At 47.3% G+C, this 20733-nt stretch overlaps 1 protein-coding gene across 1 annotated transcript in view; it reads right to left on the reverse strand.

The window, feature by feature from the left end:
• The window catches only part of LOC144146523 (alcohol dehydrogenase [acceptor]-like), a 61665-nt gene extending 50123 nt beyond the window's left edge, over positions 1-11542 (reverse strand). The window contains exon 1 of the mRNA XM_077678465.1: positions 11416-11542. Coding sequence (XP_077534591.1) covers positions 11416-11542 — 127 coding nt within the window. The remainder of the gene's footprint in view (positions 1-11415) is intronic.
• Positions 11543-20733: the final 9191 nt, after the last annotated feature.

The following is a 20733-nucleotide window of genomic DNA, read 5'->3' on the forward strand; positions in this document are numbered from 1 at the left end:
CAGGTGCACTCGCTCTCCCGGGTTCTTCCCGAATCTTGCGAAAATGGTCCCAATCGACGAACGTGAATTCCCTGACCCTACTCCGAGCGACCTTGAAATGCGTCTCGAGAATGTAGTGGTCGCTGCCGAACTCCATGGCGGTGTTCTCCCATCCCACGTCCTCGGGTGTAGTGTCTCGGGTTGCGGAGTTGCCGATGCGTGTGGGAAAAGCCTTGTCTGTTACCAGAGTAAGGTCCATCTCGTTGGCGTCTTGCCACAAGTTGCGCCCCTTGGTAGTGTCATAGACATAACCCCAGACGCCGTACGGGGCGTTGAAATCACCTACGACGACCAAGGGTCGAGGGCTGGCCAGGTCGGTCGCTTTTTTGAGGATGGTCTTGAACTGTTGGCGCGAGTCTCTAGGGTTGCTATAGATATTGAGGACGAAGACGCTATTTTTTCGCTGATTCCGCTGTGGCGCGTCGAGCAGTACCTCCACCATGACGTATTCGAGTCTACCGCTCGCCAGCTTGAGGTCGTGGGTGAGATGAGTTAGCCTTTTATCGATCAAAGTACAAATACCACGGCCACCAGGCTGGCCCGATACGGCTCTGTAGCCTTGAAGCGATGCGGCGGAGACTAATGTTTCTTGGAGTGCGACGACCTGAGGTTTAACCGCTAAAGACCTGAAAAACTGCTGCAGAGGGGCTTTCTTGGTAGAATACCCCCTGCAGTTCCATTGCCAAATGCGAAAACTTTCTTTGGACCTAGCCATTATGGGGCTGATCGAACTGACTACCGCCTAGCGGGGCAGTTAAGGTTGCGCTAAAAATGGGACATTCTGTCACCGCGTTGGTGGGATACTTAAGCGTAGCTTCCCTCAGTACGGTGGGAACGGTTAGAGGATGTACGACAGTGGCAGGTGAAGCCATTCGCGCCTCATTGGCGTCGATGCGATCTGCGAGAGCTCCGAGGCCCCTGTTGGGATCCCCGAGCGCAACCTGAATTTGCCGAACGCTGTCGCTAAGAAGGCTGACGTTAGCGGTGACCTGTTTGAGGCCGTCTGCGAGCGCAGTGAGCGTTTGCTTAATCTCGCCAACTTCTGCAGTCAACACTCCCGACTCGCATGTGTGATCGACCACTGCCCTGCGTTTGGAGGATGTTGCAGTACCGTCTACCGGAGCCGCGACTGGAGTCTCGGTGGCCCTGACTGCCTCACCGTTACCCGACGTATTCGAAACGAGTTTTCTGATTTCTGCCATTTCATTAACTACCCTGTTGATCATTTTCTTAAGGTCGTCGTTCTCTTTGCGTAAACGAATGACTTCCGCGTCCCTAGCTTGCTCTGGGAGCGGGTTGTTACGAGCGCCCGGAGCGGCCCCAGTATTGGCGCTGGGGTTGGGACGCACCAAATCGGCCCAAGCGAGGAACGGTTGCCTCCCGCCACGTGTAGAGACGGGCTGATGTCCGGATGCTGGCTGGGTTCTGGAAACCGAACGGCCCCTGGATCCGGATGGGGACCTGGGACTGGATCGGATTCGGGATCTCGACCTGGACCGGATCCTGGAGATGGAACGGCTCCTGCTACGGCCCCGGTAGCGGCTACGAGATCTGGATCTCCCCTTGGACCGGGAGCGGCTGCGGGCGGATGGGCGTTGAGACGGTGATTGCTGAGCTTGATTCGAGGTCTCCATGGACGGAAAATCGTCGTCGTTGAATGTGACGGTCTGTCTCGAACTCTCCGCGGCGCGGGAGCGTTCCCCCCGTCTGCGCCTGACCAGGTACGGTGTCTGGAATCTTCGCTTGCACTCCTTTGCGGCCGTAAGGTGACCGCCTCCGCACAGCTTGCATTTGGGGTAGCATCTGTGCTGAGCGTCGGGGTTTGCTTCTCCACATCCCCTGCAGACGGCATCGTTAGGCGAAGGGCAGACATCGGAGCGGTGCCCGAGGCGGCCGCAGCTGTAGCACACGTCCATTTGCTTGCGAAATAAAGTGCACCTGATCATTGTGCCGCCGTAGGAGACGAAATTAGGCACCCTGTACCCGTCGAACAGGACCACTACGGTGGTAGTTTTCTTGATTCGTTTGGCGCCGAGCGCCGCGGGGTTTCTTGAATTCACCAGCTTTTTTTCGATCTCCGCGGGTCCGTCGCTAAGAGGAACGCCTCGAATGACGCCCTTGCACGTGGAGTGGGGTGCTGCCTCGTAAGCGCTCACCTCGAAGCGTTGACCGGTGACGGTGATGCCCTCGATGCCGACGTAGCATGCAGCGTTGTCCCTGCTGGGTGTGCTTATCACCCTGATATTTTGTTGAAAGTTGGGACACATCGTGTCGGTGTCCCGCGTCGCCAGACCGAGCCCGGCAGCTTGCCATATGGCGTCGGCGACGACAGTAGGTCCGACCTTGCTGATACACAGGCCTCCCCGGGGCCGCACGACGATCTTCGCTTCTTCTTTGGGCAGCGGAGGCATCCTGCCCCCTCGAATGATCTTGCTTTTAAGGTCGGCGCGGTCGGCGCGGCCCATAGCGTTCGAATCGGCGTTAGGCTTAAGCCCGCTCGCATTGCCGCCAATCTGGTTGATGGCCGAGTTTCGCACTGAAGAACGTCGGGAGACAACGTGCTGCCACCCGAAGTCTTTAGTAAAGTTCTCGGGGGCTAAGGGCTCCCCTTCCACCTCGCACTCCATCACAAAGTCCGTGAAAAAAGCTCCCGGCGAGAAAAGGCAGGCGAGCGATGCCTCTCCGCACGAGCGCGGTTAGCGTTTCCACAGTCACGGCGTGGTCGCTAGAAAAGCGGCCATAAAAGTCACAAGCGTCCACCCACCCATAAAAGTCGGGTATCAGCGTGTTCCTCTTGACTTCACGAATCCAAAAATGCAGAAAGTTCAGGGGAACACTATCAAAAAATCTCCGGAAACTTTGCAAAAAAGCAGGAGCCGAACGAGCCACGTCCGAACCCGTCACGTCCGAGCACGTGCCTGACCGTCACGTGACCGATTTATCTCGGTGGTAACGCGTGGTGGAAAGCGGTAACATTGGCAAAACGTGCTCCACGCGCCTCTGAGTTTTCTAACGCTGGCACGAGCGCCATTACTTTGGCAATCAGAAATATCGGTTGCCTTGGCAACCAAGCATAAGCCGCTCTCGAATTCAGTTACGGTTTGGTGATCGCGGTTCAGCTCGGGGCTCCACCTTACGACAGGTGGGCACTTCAGGCGTACCACTCACTCCCATTAGAAAGCGAGCGATGCGTTCGGCATTGTAAAATACAGGAGGCGATGCCGTAGCCCACACTTCCCAAGTACTGATCTTGCCCGCTGCCCAAAGCTTATTCTGAATACACTACTTTCTTGTGACGTGCGCTCTTACTCTACCTTCAGTTCCTGCAGCGCCAATCGTTGGTTACTGGCTATGCGGCGATTCGCAGGAGCCGACGACGGCTCTGACTTTACGCGATCAAGGTGTCCTCACCAGGCCGCTGACACAGTATACGGAGCGATAATTATCCCTTCCTCCTTTCGCCTCTACAAATACTCCTGCCAACCCTACGCTCATTCATTGTAGCTCCCACGCGCAACACATTGAAATAAACGTGTTTTTACTGCCTAACATCCTCAAGAGAGAAGCAAAAGATGACACGTGCTTTCCACACGCGACGCGCCACCGCAGCTGGCGGGAGAGGGTAGGCAGACTACACATCGCGCTCCACCAGGTGAGTTTCGCGAAGATGCTGCTGCGTCACCCACCGGCTCACCAGTTACTGTCAAATCCAGGCGTCCTGCTCGGAGCTCCATACCTGACTTAAACGGGTACTATATTACTCCCTTTTTTTATTCCAAATGAAGTTACGGAATGCTGGTTTGGGGCATTACTACGGCCTATAATTATCACAACCTTGTTATCCTGCAAAAGAAAATTCTACGTATACTTGAGAATTACAAAGGGGACCGACGTAATCTAAGAACGGGGCCACATTTTAAGACACATCTTTTATTGAAAGCAGACCAAGTCTACTTTTTTAAACTCATGCAATGGATAGACAACAAGAGGACTCACAAAATGTCAACTGGAAATGTAAGTACATAAGCAAATCGTCATCAAGAAAGAAAGCCACCACCAATAGGAACAAACTGCGGGCGACAAACAATACAGCTAGTACCAGGTTTTGTATTTTATAAGTACATCCAATCAGATTTAAGCTTGTAAACTTGAACGGTATGTGATAGGTATATGCATAAAACAACACACCTAAAATTTTAACTGTGTAACCTGTGTAAGTGAGATACCTTCATATTTTACAACGATGTCCGTGTATTCTCCTTTTATACTGGTATAAAAAATATGGTTCGTTTTGGTTGTATTAAGGCTCAAGTGATTTTGCTGCAGCGAGTACGATAAGTTCAGAAGATACTCGTTAGCTCTTTTTTCTAAAAAATCTCTTGTTTGTCCCGAGAAAAAAAACGGTTGTGTCGTCAGTGTATTAGATACATTAGATACAGTGTATTAGATTAGTATACATTATTAGATTAGAACAACATGTTATTATCGCAACATCATAATATCAACAAGAAATAACAGTGGTCCCAAAATGAAGCCCTGTGGAATGCCGTATTGTATTTTCTTTTTGGAAGAGGTTTGATCGCCTATCTGAACGTACTGGTACCGGTTTGTGATGTAATTTCGAAGTAAGGTTATAGCTATTCCTCCTACGCCTGTTCTCTGGAGTTTTGTTAATAAGATGTCATGTTGTGCAGTATCGAAGGCTTTTGGCAACTCCAGAAAAATTTCGAGCATGAGTAATTTATTTTCAATATTTTCGGTTATTTTTTTCTTAATGTGCACGAGAGCTAGTTCAGTAGACTTTTTTTTCTGACAGCCGCATTGAGTTTGGCTTATTATGTTATGTTTTTCAATAAAGTGGCTCAACCTATCGTTGACAAACCTTTCAAATACTTTTGACAAAATGGGAAGAACTGAAATAGGCCTATAAATATTAATCTCGGCTTTGCCGCCTCTTTTGTACAGGGGGTGACTTCGGATATCTTTAATTCATCAGCGAAGTTGCCTTTCTCAAGCATCCTGTTTATTATGTGCGTTAGCACTGGGCTAATTATATTTCAGGAATACCTGCAGGGATTTCATTCCCTCATCTCCAGCGGCTGCATCATTATCAAGGCTGTCAATTATACTATCAATTTCAACATATGTAGCTGGTGGAAGAAAAACTGAGTCTGGAGGTTTATTGTATTCGATAGGGTAATCCCGGCTTTGAATTTGTCCACTATCTATCTCAACGCTTTTAAAGTGCCTGTTCATTGTGTCGCCGAGATCTTCACCAGAATTTATATTTATTTCTTGCACAGAGCCTTGCTGTTGCTTCCTGTTCAATAAGTCGTTAACGCTATCCCATAATTTCATATGGGCTCCTTGTACATTTAAAAATTTGCTCTGATAGTAATCGCTCTTCGCCTTTCGTAAATCAGAATTTATCTTATCCCGCACTTTTCTAAACTCCTAGAACAGTGCAGAATCACGCCACTGAAGAAAATTACGAAACATTCTTTTTCCATCATTTTTTTATCCTCGGCTAATGTTATCCACGGCTTCCTTATCTTTTTGTGTTGTCTTTTTCATTCTTTAAGAGGGAAAGCACAGTCATAACATTCCTGAAACGTTGTGAAAAATGATTTGTATGTACGTTTCGCGCACTACTCTGCATATACACAATTCCAATTTACTTGTTCTATGAGTCAAAGGAAATGCCCTAATGATTCCTCGTTTAAACTTCGTACCCAAAACTTAGCACCTTTTGGGGGAATGATTTTTGATTGTCAAGTACCCGAGGCAGAAAATATGTAGGTGGTCGCTAATACCATTTAGCAGAACACCTGCTGAAACAGTCACAATATCTATATTAGTTATGCAACTATTAAGACATGCGGCAGTGTTAGGGGTGATTCAAGTTGGTTTGTTGATCACGTTATTACAGGCATGGGCGTTGATAACGTCTCTAAACTCCCTTGCAGAACGGCATTCTGACATATCAATATTCATATCTCCAAGAATCATAAACAGTTCATTCATAGGATGAAGACAATAAAATCCGCAGTCAAGAAATGTAATAAATTCACACACATTGCCCGAGGTTGGCCCGTACAAGGCGCCAACAACAACATTAGATGTGATAATAAACCTACATTCGACATTTTCATTTGTTTTTGTTATATCGTCAATAACCTGGTATTGTAGATTACTTTTCAGATATATCATTACACCACCACCTCTGTTATTTAATCTGTTCAGAGTTACACTGTTTTAGCCTGTGAGGTCTGCATCTGTCAGCCAAGTCTCTGTAAGTAAAATTGAATCAAAATCTGTAGTGAAACAACTGAAGAGCATTCCTTGATGATCTTTCTTATTTCGTACACTTTGCATGTTTAGATTCAGTGCCCGAAAAAAACTTTATCTTTTGTCACCAATTTTTTTGTTTAAAGCCTCATTATCATAATAGCAAAAACTTGTGTCTATAGTGGCCTTTTCGGGAGACTACGCTATAGGGGTATTTATTTTTGCTCAGTTTGCCATCCTTTCAATGTCGCCCAGGCGCGCGATTCTGAGAGCACATGAGTCCTCATCCTTCTAGCAAAGATTTTTCCCCCAGTGCTCCAGACGAACTTCCAGCCGGCAGTTTTTTTTTTTTTCGGGCGACTGCTGTGCCGAGCAGCTTTTTATTCGATGGGGTGAGGTATTCATTTACGTACACTGTCGTGCTGTTGCCGCGATAGTCAAGTCGGTCATTGTGACTTTCTGCTTTCTACATTTCTGAAGAAAGTTATCTTGCTTCGATCGCTGAACAAAGCGCACAATTATATTCTTTTCAGTCGGTTGAAAAGTCGGTACACGGTGGCATTCGTCGATATCTGCTATCGGCTCGCGTACGTGAATTCCAATTCTTCTGAGCGCATCTATTAAGTCACCATCCTCCGGCACTCCCTTTAGTTCTAAGTTGTTAGCTCGCGAGTGCTTATCGAGTTCTTCAATTCTTACACTGAGCCTGCCGTTTTCTGCTCGAAGTTAACCAAGGGTTAACCAAGGTTCCCCAAAGTTAGCAATGTCAACCAAAGGTTAACCAAGTGCAACCAAGACTTAACAAGGCTAAGCCAAGGTTTCGCTTGGCATATCCCGGATTAGCTGAGCTAACCCGCAGCCCTTTTTCTTGCTGCGCTACTGCCGAACTAACTTGCGGCTGTAAATATCTTCCGCCCATCTATCCGTCGACCACGTCATTACGAGCGGTCTTTTTCTTTTTGGAGACACGACTTTGATCAAGTGACCGAGCGATGAACTACAATCATTTTTAAGATTTTCATGGCGGCAACTTTGCTTTTGTTCCGAACCCATGTTGGCAGATATAATGACGTTCCCTTTATCTCTTCCTTTTTCTCCTGAAAAACTGATGTTCCACCTTATTTGTCTCAAGACACAAGTTATTTTCAGTGTTTTTAAGCCTTCTTGTAATAAAACCGACCATGCAGCTGATAGAGATAATTTAGCTTGTGTACCGAACGTGGGGTGACAAAATGAAACACGACGGATGGTAGTTGTTTATTGATTACAGGTTAAACAAACACCCGAAACAGGCATCCAGCAGCGGGGGAGTTCAACGGGGGAGTGATCAATTGGGGAGTGTCATTTCTCCTTTGGGGGACGAACGGCGCTGCCACAACCACTACTCCCTGCGCGGGTAAGTGCGTGAGGACGAACGGTTACTTCCCCCACCATTCGTCTTTAGCAGAAAAACCGTTGCCGCGTTCTGATACGCCCCCGGAGACGAGCTAGGAGCGGCGGAAAAAATATCAGCTGTGTCGTAATCAAACCCCTGCGCCAGAAACACGAATCGGACACGCTACCTGCTAGACCACAAAGCCAAATGGGGAAATGGGCAGAAATTGGGTAGTCAAGTGCAAACCGTTTGGTAGGCTATGTTCAGACTACTGGCGCAGAAGCCATATCGTGATCTATGGACGTAAAAATACGGCGTGTAACGCAGTTCGGGGGGCTCAGACGTGAAATTACGTAATAGCTATTACGACAGTTGCGGCGGCAGTCTGAAACCGGCCGTACTCTGCACTAAGCGTCGTTGCGTTTATTACTGGCATCGGCAGTTTCTAATGATGCAGCTGCTTGTAATTTACGCTCTGCTAACTCCAGGCATTATGCTGGGCTTCCACTGCACGTAGACGCTCACAAGTACACTTTTTCCTCGTAAAATAAAAGAATACCAACCGCCCTCATCGTGACAGGAGGCTGAGTGGTCTAACGGCGCACTTCGGCAAAAAGTAAGCGCCCCTAACAAGTTGTTTAATGTTGGCAACTTATCCCAAATGTCCTTGGTCTCATATGCAGGGCTTTATGGTTGTCTGCATGAGAGAAATTAGGGAAACAGGGCGTATGTTCCTGCGTAGAAGAAACGAAGTTCGGCGCTGCTGCCTTCTTTAATTTGGCGTTGTTATTTGGCTGGAAACTGCAGCCGGCTCTTACGGCAGTTGCGTCCAATTGCCATTGCTTTTGTGTGCAAGGCATTTATATCCCGCTAACGAAAGCTAGCAACAAAGTGCTGAGGTTGGCACTTAAAATTTGCCGTTATTGTTGTTGTTGTTGACGTCGTCCGGTATAAACATGTGTATTTACCAAGTGTATTCACACTTAGTGAGTAACGTTCGCAATTTTTTGCTAACAGCTGCCTCACTCTGTCATGTGCACGGAGTCTTTCTTTGGTCTGTACTATCGATCCGAGATCAGCATGACACGGCGTATCAGCCTGAACAAGAGGCGTTTGTCTATCACACATCGCCACTCCTTGCCACGAGCCGCGTCTGCACCTAGACAAGGGGCTTCCTTTTTAATTTTCAAAACTAAGATTTGTTTCTATGTCACTATATAATAGACCCTCTATTCACAACTACGTTTGGTTGCAAATCATAAAAATGTGAACAGACATGCCCCAGATCGCAATGCGGTGACGCCATTACTGGGGGACTAACTGCTCAGCAAATACGGCTTTTAGTCTTCCCGTTGCTCGCTAAATCGGCAGGGACGAACATTTATTCCGCGAATTATGCCCGCGGCACACACTCTCCCAGAGCTACTTCTCTTGAGGAGCTACGGCCGGTCACGAGGACTAATGGCAGTTACTCCTTTTTTCGCCCTTTTTGGCAAAGAGTAGGTTTTAGCGTTTGGAGCTCGCAGTGAATTTACACACAATTGCTTCACGGCAAGGCCATACACGGACAGTGATCAACGTGACATCGTGAAAAAGATACCTTACGATCGCATTCAACATCCTTGTGAGATCTACACTTCGTACGTTTAAAGTATTCTCGCCCTGTACCGGAAGGTGCACAAAGACCCGACAGAGGCTTACCCCATCTTGGAAGAGATCAAACGGTTTGTCTTCACTACGCTTGCCATTCAGAATCCAAGAACCATTCGTGATGTGACAACTACTTGTCAGCGCCTAGACAACCTTCAGTCTATCTGTCTCCAACAAGAAACATCGATGTATGGGCTATGGGGACCTCCGGACGTCGGTACGGGCATTTATTTTGCACCCCTGCGTGTGCTTCTGCGGCTTCTCACTACTAAGCTTTACCGAATAAGCGAAACATCATTATAGAGCTGTTCACCTGTCTACGCCCGGGTGGGCGCCCCCAAGTTACCGCTCCCCCATCCACTCTGCTTGTTCTGAAGTCGCTTGGAGAGCACCTCTGTCCGCAGCACCCATTACCACACCATCTATTCCCGCCTAAGGGTCACGCGCCCCGGGCCGTAATTCTACCATCCCCGTCAAGACCGCAGCGGCCGGAGCCGCCGCTCAACCAGCCAGTGTGTTGGTACTGCGTAAATCTGCGGGCTCATTTCTCGGTACTTCCGCAGGTGTTTACAGCTTGAAAAACGTGCCAACGATGCCCACAAATGTGGCGGAACAAGTTTTCCTTACCCCTCCCGACAGCACAGTTACCAACCGCCGACACGGCCGTCCCCATTTCTTTCTGAATCTTTTTTTTTTTTTTTTAGTTTTCCACAACCCCGCACATTTATGGGCACACGTTTACGGGGATTTGGCGAGCTACGCACGGTTGATATTGGCAAACGAGGGATCCTCGATGGGAAATGTGTGCTAGATGTGGTCAGTCTGAAATCAGATGCCCGTGTGGCATGGGCCGCACGTTGAGGAATTAAAGGCAATGACGCCGACCACGAAAAGTAAGTTTTAAGTGTTGACTTTTAGGCTCCCACACGGCAGCCTCGGCCATATCTGCGGTCCGTTCGTATGCCACATATCCAATTACGACGTAAATAAATGCTTGGAAAGAGATCGCTGTTTAAGTCAATTATAAATACGGTTCTCCTAGCGCTGAACGGCAGTAAAAGGCAGGAAAGGCGCCCAGTTCCTACAGTTGCTGGGTTTTTGGGATTGCTGTTCCTGTTGGCTTGATTTTCATCCTTTTTTAACCATCTGGAATAGCAAGCAAGGCGTCGTTCCCAGGCTGAGCTCGTAAGTCTTATCGAAGGGCATTCTCTGTCTCTTTCGTTCTGTTTAAAACGGAATATTCAAAATTTTACGAGCATCTGGACGAATCAATTTGCTTATGCATTGTGACTCGTCTCCCGTATTTAGAAGTTCGCGTTCTTGACACATACAAGACAAGGAGTCGCCATAATCGTATTTGAATGTTCATAGTATTTGGTATTTCATTTCTTATTGCTAATCTTTTTGTAAGAGAAATTTACAATCACATAAGACCTAGAGGTGTTTTTAGCGCGCTAACTAGATTGCGGCTTGTGCTCTGATAATGTAGTCGGATACATAAAAAGAAAAATAGGAAACATATTCGTGCATCTCATATTTCGGTAAATTGGACAGCAGGAATGAAATGGTCGCATCGGTGTTTATTGCTGTTAGAAGGTTATTTGTTTATATTCCTACCACACCCAAACACTAAGAGTATTTCAGCTTGCAATGTGTATCTTTTCCTCCTGCGCCTGCTGCTTGTAATGTACTCGCACTGAACAACTTTTCTGAAGCAAGCTCCGTCTGTAGCCGCCATTAAAGCGATAAAACTGATCATTTCTGCCAGCATTACTTTGATACATCAGTGCGGCGAGTGCCTCTCGAGTGAGGCGAAGGGAGCTGCGACACAGTGAACAAGATAGTTGCTGCAAAATTGACTCCATTTCTCGCAGCACCGTGCCGGCAATTGCTTCCCTGAGAATAACAAAGTAACCACCTTTATGCTGTATAGCAAGTTCTCCGGCAAGAAAGAGCTCGTAGGAGGCACACCACCAATTTCTTATGCATGACCGCAAACAGTGCACGCGTATTGAGTATACAGTCCAACTAAGTGGTGAGATATCTAAACTTGTCCACCTTACCTATGATGTAGTCGTATTCTTTGTCCACACATACAGTGTTGTATAAGGTCAAACTCGGCAATTCGAAAAAGACCACTACTGTTACTACATTCAGGAGAACAAGGAACACGTTTCCTGTTAGCGCCATGAGGGCTCTGTTCTCTCTGCCTAGCGGTTTCTAGGAATGCGAGACGTTTTATACTCACTCCAAAATGTCAACATCCGGTTCAACAGATTTCATTTTATATGTGCGTAGCTATATCTACCGCAATGAGTCAGTCCAGAAAACGGACCTAGAGCGCAAACAGAAGCACGTAAAATCCGCACTCTCTGGGCCAAATCAAAGTAGCTATTAATACGATTTGACAGCAGGGCGTTCAACCATACTAAGCGAAGCAGCTTTGTTTTTGTCGCTTACGGCGGAAATGCTACTACAATAAACCGCAGTGATCATGACACGTGTTTGTTTTCTGGGACGATGACAGCAGCAAAACGTGCCAACTAAGTGGTGGGGTCATTTGGAGTGCCGGTCCTGTCTCAAATACTGTGTGTGCATGTAGCCAGTGGAAAAGTTGCAGTAGATGTGTAAATTCCGTGATCTAAAACGTAAAGATGGCCTTTGGGAGAAGTGATGACGACGGGTAATGCGGGAAAAAGGCCGGTACTGAGAACGTGCCCCTCATCCTGACAAGGAGCCTCAAAGTGCTGGCGCATATGCGCCAGGTGTGGGCAATCTGACACATATATTCCTCATTCTTAAATAAATCTGAAGTTACCTCTGGTAAAAAGCGGCAACACGAAACCACGCGGCTAAACAGTACGACACAACAGCACGACGTCAAAAGAGCACGCGTCAAAAGCAGACGGCGACAAAAGGCCACAGTGGGCAAAGAGCAAAGTCTCGAAACGGCAGATCGACAAAACAGCGCGCTTTTAAAAAACGCTTAAATTATAATTTACCTTTAAATTATTTACGTTTTTGGCATGTATAGTAAGACAGACAGTGCAAAATACTCTATGACTTTCTGTGCGCGTTCTGTTACTCTGTCTCGGGTAAAAATGTTCCACTTTCGTTACCTGAGGAGAACGCAGCATATGACTCCTAAAACTTGAGCATATATGTTACAAGCTATGGCGCAAGCATGAGATGCTCCGTTTTTTTAATTTTTTTTGCATCTTTGCTATTTCCCACCATAATGAGTTTGTCATACTTTTCTTCACAGAACTTGCCCTATTGCTCTTTTAACGACTTTTCGTAAGCTGATGCCTATTTCACTTTTTAATGTTTTTTTAATGTGGTACGTGCATTTGTTTCGGTAATTTATTGTTATTGTTAACGCGTGCCGCCCAACTATAGTTTCCGCATTTCAATTTTGGGTTGTTTTTTGTGATGCCTACATACCGCACAACAGCTCCTTGTATCGATTGCAACTGCCACGTGCAGGTTGCATTTAAGAAAAATAGAAAATGCTCTAGATGCCAAAATGCGACGTAATTGTCCGTGAATTCAAATCTTTCAACTAATGACGGTGTTGAAAAAATCAGGTCTCATGCCACCCGGCTTTCGCGGGCCACACCAGTTTTCCTTAAGCGCGAGTGGCATTGGCCTTCGTGATCTCGTTCATATGTGGAATGCATTCGACGCACGAGTCGGCATCAAATAGCCTGAATCTCGTGTGGTGCACGCAAGCACGCACATACGCGCACGCACGCACACTCGCACGCACAAGAACACACGAACCCGCACACACATGGACGTGCAAAGTGCGGTTCGCTTACGGATCTGGTTCGAGCTACTTTATTTCATTCCGGTTCGACTACGGAACGCAACAAATAGGTTCACTGCTTCAAATCGCAACAATAAAATGCGGTGTTGCGCTAGTTTGTTCGCACTGAGAAGGAGGCTTAGCGCAACATGGCGAGCAGCTTCTGTTGCGCTAACCTTATTATTAAAAAAATAGTAGTTGCAAAATTCATGAATTTTGTAGTTCAAGGCAACCATAAAAACTACATCTCTAGTGCAATCAAAAGACTTCTTTTGGTGGGATCTTTTTATTTGTTTGATTTATCTTTTGCCAATATAAACGTCTCGTTGAAAAATCATTCTAACTTTTGGTCGCGCGGCTGAATCGTGGAACATGCGCACACACATACATACATCGCCCTGACGAAGGCAAGCCTTTTAGCTGAAACGTTGGCAACAATCGTGGTCGCTACCTTGTTCGAAGTTTTCTTGTACATCATCATCATCATCATCATCACCAGCCTATCTACGCCCACTGCAGAGCAAAGGCCTCTCCCATTATTCTCCAATTATCTCGGTCCTGTGCCAACTGTGACCAATTTATCCCCGCAAACTTCTTGATCTCATCTGCCCATCTAACTTTCTGCCGCCCCCTGCAACGCTTGCCTTCTCTAGGGATCCACTCTGTTACCCTTAATGACCAGCGGTTATCGTGCCTTCGCATTACATGCCCTGCCCACGTCCATTTCTTCTTCTTAATTTCTACTAATATGTCTTTAACACCAGTTTGCTCCCTGACCCACTCCGCTCTCTTCTTGCCTCTTAATGTTACACCTATCATTTTCCGCTCCATTGCCCGCTGAGTCGTTCTCAATTTAAGTTGAACCCTCTTAGTGAGCCTCCAAGTTTCTGCCCCGTAGGGGCAGAAACATACATACATACATACATACATACATACATACATACATACATACATACATACATACATACATACATACATACATACATACATACATACAGTGGCGCTCACTATGACCTACACCGGTCATTAGCATTCACAGCTTTATATGACCTTTGTCTGGCACCCGGGGTTAAAGACCAAGTGCGCATTAGGAGAACAATGTCCTAATGAATCAAGCCTTATCCTAACGTATATGCCCATAGTCATTGTTTTGACGATATAATCGTCTGAATACTAATGAGCGGTGTAAGTCATAGTGAGCGCGACTGTACATACATACATACATACATACATACATACATACATACATACATACATACATACATACATACATACATACATACATACATACATACATACATACATACATACATACATACATGCATACATGCATACATACATACATACATACATGCATACATACATACATACATACATACATACATACATACATACATACATACATACGTTCGATCATACGTGCGTGCGTGCATGCATGCATTGCCGGTTTACATATGTTGGCTGCACGGGGTGACTGTTTGTGAGTCGCAACCTCAAGAGCTCTCAACTGCGCACATTGCCTCTTGGAATTCTTTGCGTTTAACAAATTTGGGTGAATCGGCGAAAATATCGGATGTAGAGGTTGGAACAAAAGAATTACCTTTTTTGAACCGGAAAACAATAAAGGCTAACGGAGCAGGCGGCTAGTCTCAGATACGTATCCAGGCTCGCGCGTGGGCTTCCGCCACGTGAGGGGCTTGCACAAAGAAAAGAAAAAATCGAGCGCACGTGCCAGCCAGCGTTTGAGCAAACAGCTCCGCCGACAAAACGACTGTCGTCTGCTCCTGACATCTCGCTCCGCATCGCTAGGGGCGACCACCTGCGCCGTTTCAACTCGGACCGCCGTGGCCGCGGCGGCAGAAGTCTATCTGACTCTGTACCGTGCAAATGTGGGAAGGGGCGACCAAAGAAGATCCGGACGCCCGAGTAACAAGCAGCTTATGAGGAAGCGCACCACGCTTCCAGGTGAGAACGCAATGTCCCACAACAACAAGAACAAGACGTTGTGCAGGCCTTAAAAGGCGAGGGAGCGATCGGAGAAACTATACGGTGGTAGACGACGAAGTATACGGGGACTGAAGAGGGCACTGCACATATAAAACACGTATATACTTTGCGCTTGTTTTGTTCTTCTGACGAGCGTCATATATATACAGAGGGTAAATGGTTCCGAGTGTCTTATATGGCGCTAGTCCAGTTTAGCTTAGTAAGACGAAAACAGCTCTACTGTGACATCAGGCTTCCACCGTTGTGCAGGCTGGCTTTGATTTTTGAGCAGCGGAGCTGTTGTAGCTGGCCGTAAGGTAAGGCCTGTAATGCATAATGGTTTAAAAATGCCAATAAAGTACCGAGCTCTCGTGACGGAGTTCGTCGCGGCTACTGCCGATCGCCCAGGCACCCGCAGTGGCTTTAACAAAAAAAAAGTTGCCAAAAGACCGATGTGTGGCGAAATGCCGAGAGTGCCCGTGAGCAGTGCTTCGCGGCGACCGCCGATCATCCACGGCTCGCGCTGTGGCTTTAGCAAGAAAACACTGGCGAAAACCCCGAAGAGCGCCTGGCGTTGTCTAGCAACCAACAACGCCGCAGCTGGCGCAAGACTTCCTCCACGTAACCTCGACACGACTCCAGGAACGCCGCGCATGCATCGTGCATGTACGCGCCGCCGCTGCGCCCCAGCTGTGGTCAAGCGCTACCGCGCATGTGATGCTTGGCATGTGGAACACGACGATATCGATGTATATGACGATGACTACTATTATTGATGTGATTGATTGTATGAGTTACGCGTTGACGCAACGCAGGCAATGAGGCACGCCGTAGTGGAGGGCTCCGGATTAATTTTGATCACCTGGGGATCTTTAACATGCGCCGAAATCCCGCACACACGGGCGTTTTGCTTTTCGCCTCCATCAGAAAACCAGCCACCGCAGCCGGAAATCAAACCCGCGTCCCCTTGCTCAGCAGCACAACGCCTTAGTCACTGAGCCTCCGTGGCGGGTCGATGACAACTTTTACCACAGTGCAAAGTGACCATCTCGAACTAGTAAACAATCTCTAATTTGTACAAATGCGATATGATGTATCTTTCAGTGCTTACGTAAGAAGAAATCCTGCAGCTTCGCTATGGTTCAAGCCTTGCGCGACTTAGTGCAAGTTTCGCCAGTTTTTTTTCTGAAACAAACACTGAGCCGTTATAAACACGTAAATGTTGAATAGATGTATGTGGGAGCTTTTGCACGTCATGCGGTTTTTAAAGACGTGCAAACCAGCACACAAAAACGTTACTCAGCGCGGCTTTGCTTATGGTTATGGGTTATGGGTATTTAGGTTATGGGTACCGCGGTTCTTACGGCGACCTATCTCGCACTCGAGACGGCCGCAAGGCTAGCTGCTCCACTGAACTCCGCCACGGACCGCCCACCGGCGTAGCGGCCGAGAACAGCAACGAACACTCAAGACACAATGAAATGGCCAAACCCGCGTTTATTGGGTGCTCCAATAACGTAGTTCGACTCTTCGCTCGTCCTGGCCCAGCCGACTGGCGAAGATCAGGAGAAAGGCGCCATGGGGGCATACAAAGGAAGGCAAAGCCGGAGCTCCGGTACTCACGTCTTTGGTGCCCGACCGCTGCAACCCAAAAACCCCTTCCCCTGTGCCGCACTCCCGGACCGGCTTCCCGGGACCCCCCTAAAAACGGGTCACGTGAAAAGGGGCCCGCCGTGACACCGCCGCGACACGCCTGCGCCCCGGCGAGCAGCGCGCGGCAGCCAAAGAGAGAGAGGGAACCTTCCCCTCTCGCCCCGGCGGCGGGCAGCGAGGAATGGGGAAAGCGCCGGGACTCCGGGTTTACCACAAGGTTTAGTATTTGTTGCGTGGCTCGAAGTTTCGGCGCAGCCAAAGACGGGTGGATGTGGGTGAACGCAATGGTCTACCGTAGTTATTGAGCACTAGCACATTTATATTCATTGGCCAGACATGCAACGAAACAGCCGTCAATTTACTTGCTCAACTGCACATGCATTTTCAATTCCTGCTGCCAGGTGGCAGCACGGCCTGGGCATTGTTAGGGTGTCTGGATGCATGCGTTCGCCGCCGCTCTGTTGGTGAGCGTGTGCATCCAGGCGCCCTGAGCATTTCTGTTAAGGGCCTCCGGCGGCGACGAACCCCGCCCATAAAGCGTCGCACCTGGTGGCCGAATTTGCTTGCATGGCACCACACTGAAATGATCATTTCTGATTCTCTGCGACGAAAGTGAAAGCCAATGAGGACAGGTTTGCAGGAAGATGGTGACGATGGAGCAAAATCCCACTCAGATCGCTCTGGGTCCTTTACGTCGCAAAAACAATGAAAGTGTGACCGCGGAGGGAAATGCCACCTTTATTATTCATTTTTTGTAAACAAGCCATCGTGAGTCATTGAACAAAAACCGAGATATTTACAAAACGCAGGATCTTAGAGTTAAAACAAATCGTTATTCAACCTTAAGAGGGCCTTAAAAATTGTTTCACATTGTGCCCGTGTTATGAGGACAGCCGGACCTAAACGCTTATTATGTTATTAACGCGCCTACAGAAAATGCACTTTAGACCAGAACATTGCATACCGTGCTTACATGTACTCGTAGCCTTCGAACGGTGATGAGACCAAGAAGCAAATTCATAGGCACGCTTTACTTCGGTTCCAAGCCCTGAGGTAATGCAAGCCAATTCAATGGGGCAGTCACTTGTGTACCGATTGCTTTTTAGTTTAAAGTGTGAAACCAAGAGCAGTGGCACCTTGCTATTCAGGTTTCAGTCGCACGTCAAGCGTGTGTCGAAAAGAAAAAGGCAGAAAAGAGGCGCATGGTCTTGGTAAAAGTTAGCGAAATAACGAAAAGCGTATCAAATTTTCTCTAAGAAAATAAACTTCGGGTGAGATTCCAACCACCGACCTCCCGAATGCAAATTACAAATGCGGCACTCCCCGATCACACCAATTCAGTACACAGAAATGGCGTCTACTGTTTAGCATGTCAAGCTCGGTCGTCTGCGGGCATTGTCAAGCTTGCTTTACTTATGTCGTATTTGAAAAATCCTGGCTGTGATAACTGTCCTTTTTCACGCACGGATCTTCCAAACGAACCTAAGAAATGCAGCCAGCGTTCATTATTTAACTCCGAAAACCTATCGCAGATTTGCGACCTTGTCGACACAAGCCAAGTGCCCACGAAGGGAATGGTAATAACTGTAATTTTAAACATCTGGTGTCAGAGAGAGAGAGAGAGAGAGAGAGAGAGAGAGAGAGAGAGAGAGAGGGAAGGTGACTAGGTTAGAAATGGAGAGGGAAGGAAGTGCACTGAGGATGTTATTGAGCTCAAGTGAGAGCTCGCTGGCATTCATGTGAGTGCGGGGTTTAGAAAACGGGGAGGGAACAGGATAGAACAGAGTAAAGGAAAGATCATAAAGGGTTGAAAATGTAAATGGCATTTGCCACAATGGTTGAAATTGCCACGCACAGTACACACCACGATCATTGGCCTAGCACTATGCTGCGTCCGGGGTTGAGTCTTGTCGGTAACCATGAAACTACGAGCCGAGCTTGTGAAGTGGATAACTGTCCACTGTAATTCCGAACCTCCGAGATTGCTGGGAAACATCTCAAGCAGATGAACGGGTATTCGCCTGCAGGAGCTGGAGCTCGAGGGCCGCACGCAGCCCCGCGCCCATGGCATTAACTCTTTCGCTACCGCAGAAAATTGACCAATTTTGGGGGGTCCAAGAAAACATTTTTTTTTCTGCTAAAAAATTATTTAGGCACTAATTGCAGGAGCACAAAATGCAGATTATTTCACGGCCTTTCCAATAACACCAGTTTTTTAAAGGTTTTCATATATCATAGTTGTGAAAAAAAATATCAAAATCAAAAGTTTTGTCAAGTTGTCGAAAAAAATGATAAAAAAGGAGTTGTGTATATCAAACCACCGGTAGTAGAAAAAAATTAGAATATACATTTTGCAGGGAAACATTTCAAAAGCACACCCTAAAAAAAATGTCGACTTGCGCGGAACAGTTTTTCAGATATAAAAAAAAAATGTTAGCACGCACGGTGCTCGTGTCATGCGGTGAAGCCCAACCTCTAATTCAAACTGTGCAATTTTGGGTGGTTCCTTGGAATAAATCTGGCGGTTTGACATTATCAGAGGCACCAATTTGCCCCCACATAACGTAAAAACATCTTGTCAATGGCTGACTTTGCATTTACAGCGAGCACAATATTTGGGACAGGCACGCGATGCAGAAAAAAAAAACATGCATGAAGTTGAAAACGGAAAGCCGTGGCTGATGTTTGTTGTCGTTCACGGTCAGTTATCTCTCAAAACATAAAGCTGAGCTTTATTATCATCTTCTTACTCGCAAATGTAGCCTTGCTCGCAAAAATGAGGTACGATGAGCTAGAATCGTCCCCTGCGATCTTTGGCCGAGTAGCAGTCGCGCGCTAAAAAAGATCAGCACAACGAGCCTCCTCTATTGCAGCGCCACCTAACATTTTTCAAATGAAACAGTACAAAAACTTATCAGAGACTCCGTCCGAATAGACAGTTCAACTAAGCAGCAACATTAGACACCCGGATATACCCTCGCATGAAAACGAAACTGGAAGGCGAACAGCTGGCAGTGTAAGGCCGGTTTGAAGCGCTGTCCTCGGCGGAACAGATATCTGGCGACTGGGTGTGACCTTTTGACTTGCATCTGAAGTTCTTATCGCAGAAATCGGGTTAGGGTGGGGGGAAATGAGGAGCGGCGTGCTTTGTTCGAGGATCAGTCGCGGACGCTTCAGGCGCCATGGCAGTTAGCCTTGAAGTTGGGTAACTGCGTAGTTGCAGTAAATATGAATTTCGCGATGCAGAAACGAAACCGAAACTGTTGTAAACTGTTTGGGAATGGTCCTGGGGTAAGTAGAACTACCAGAGTACTTAGGACAACTTGCGCAAAGGCAATAAAACTGCCTAAAATCATAAAGTAGCTTTGCAACCAGGCACTGATTGACATTTTCAGCCGATTTCTGGGATTATTACTGTCAGAGCGTGAACCTGACGATTGAAAATCGTTTGCTAGTTCCCCATTCACGCCCTGATAGCAAAAAACAAGCGCTGGTGCAGAGTAATTAGGAGTTGCACGCATTCTTCGTTGGTAGCCTTGAGGCGCGATGACCACGCCCCTTTTCCACAACCAGGTGATTCAAAAGCGTGTCAAAAATCACGTTTTCGTTGCAAAAATGAAAACAAAACTGATTTTGAAAGGCCATTTTCTGATCTAACTCCGAACAGCTTTACTTGTTCAAGAAACGCCTGGAACGCTATGAAAAGGCGCTCCCAAAAGTATCGATCAAATTGATCGATTTTGATAGGCGCGGTAGCGAAAGAGTTAAGTCAAAGCCAAGGGCTCTGGGCGCGCATGGCCGGCGAAGGCCGAAAATACGAAGCCCCGGCGAGTGGACGAAGCGTGACACGCGCTTACTGCTCGGCGACGACAATAAACATCCTGGAAGGCCTCCATGATAATTGCGGAGGCCTTCGATGCTTTTGGTAACCGCT

This window comes from Haemaphysalis longicornis, unplaced genomic scaffold, assembly GCF_048455015.1.
Source record: "Haemaphysalis longicornis isolate Haplotype H1 unplaced genomic scaffold, Haemaphysalis longicornis Haplotype H1 scaffold_7, whole genome shotgun sequence".
In the NCBI taxonomy this organism is placed as follows: Eukaryota; Metazoa; Arthropoda; class Arachnida; order Ixodida; family Ixodidae; genus Haemaphysalis; species Haemaphysalis longicornis.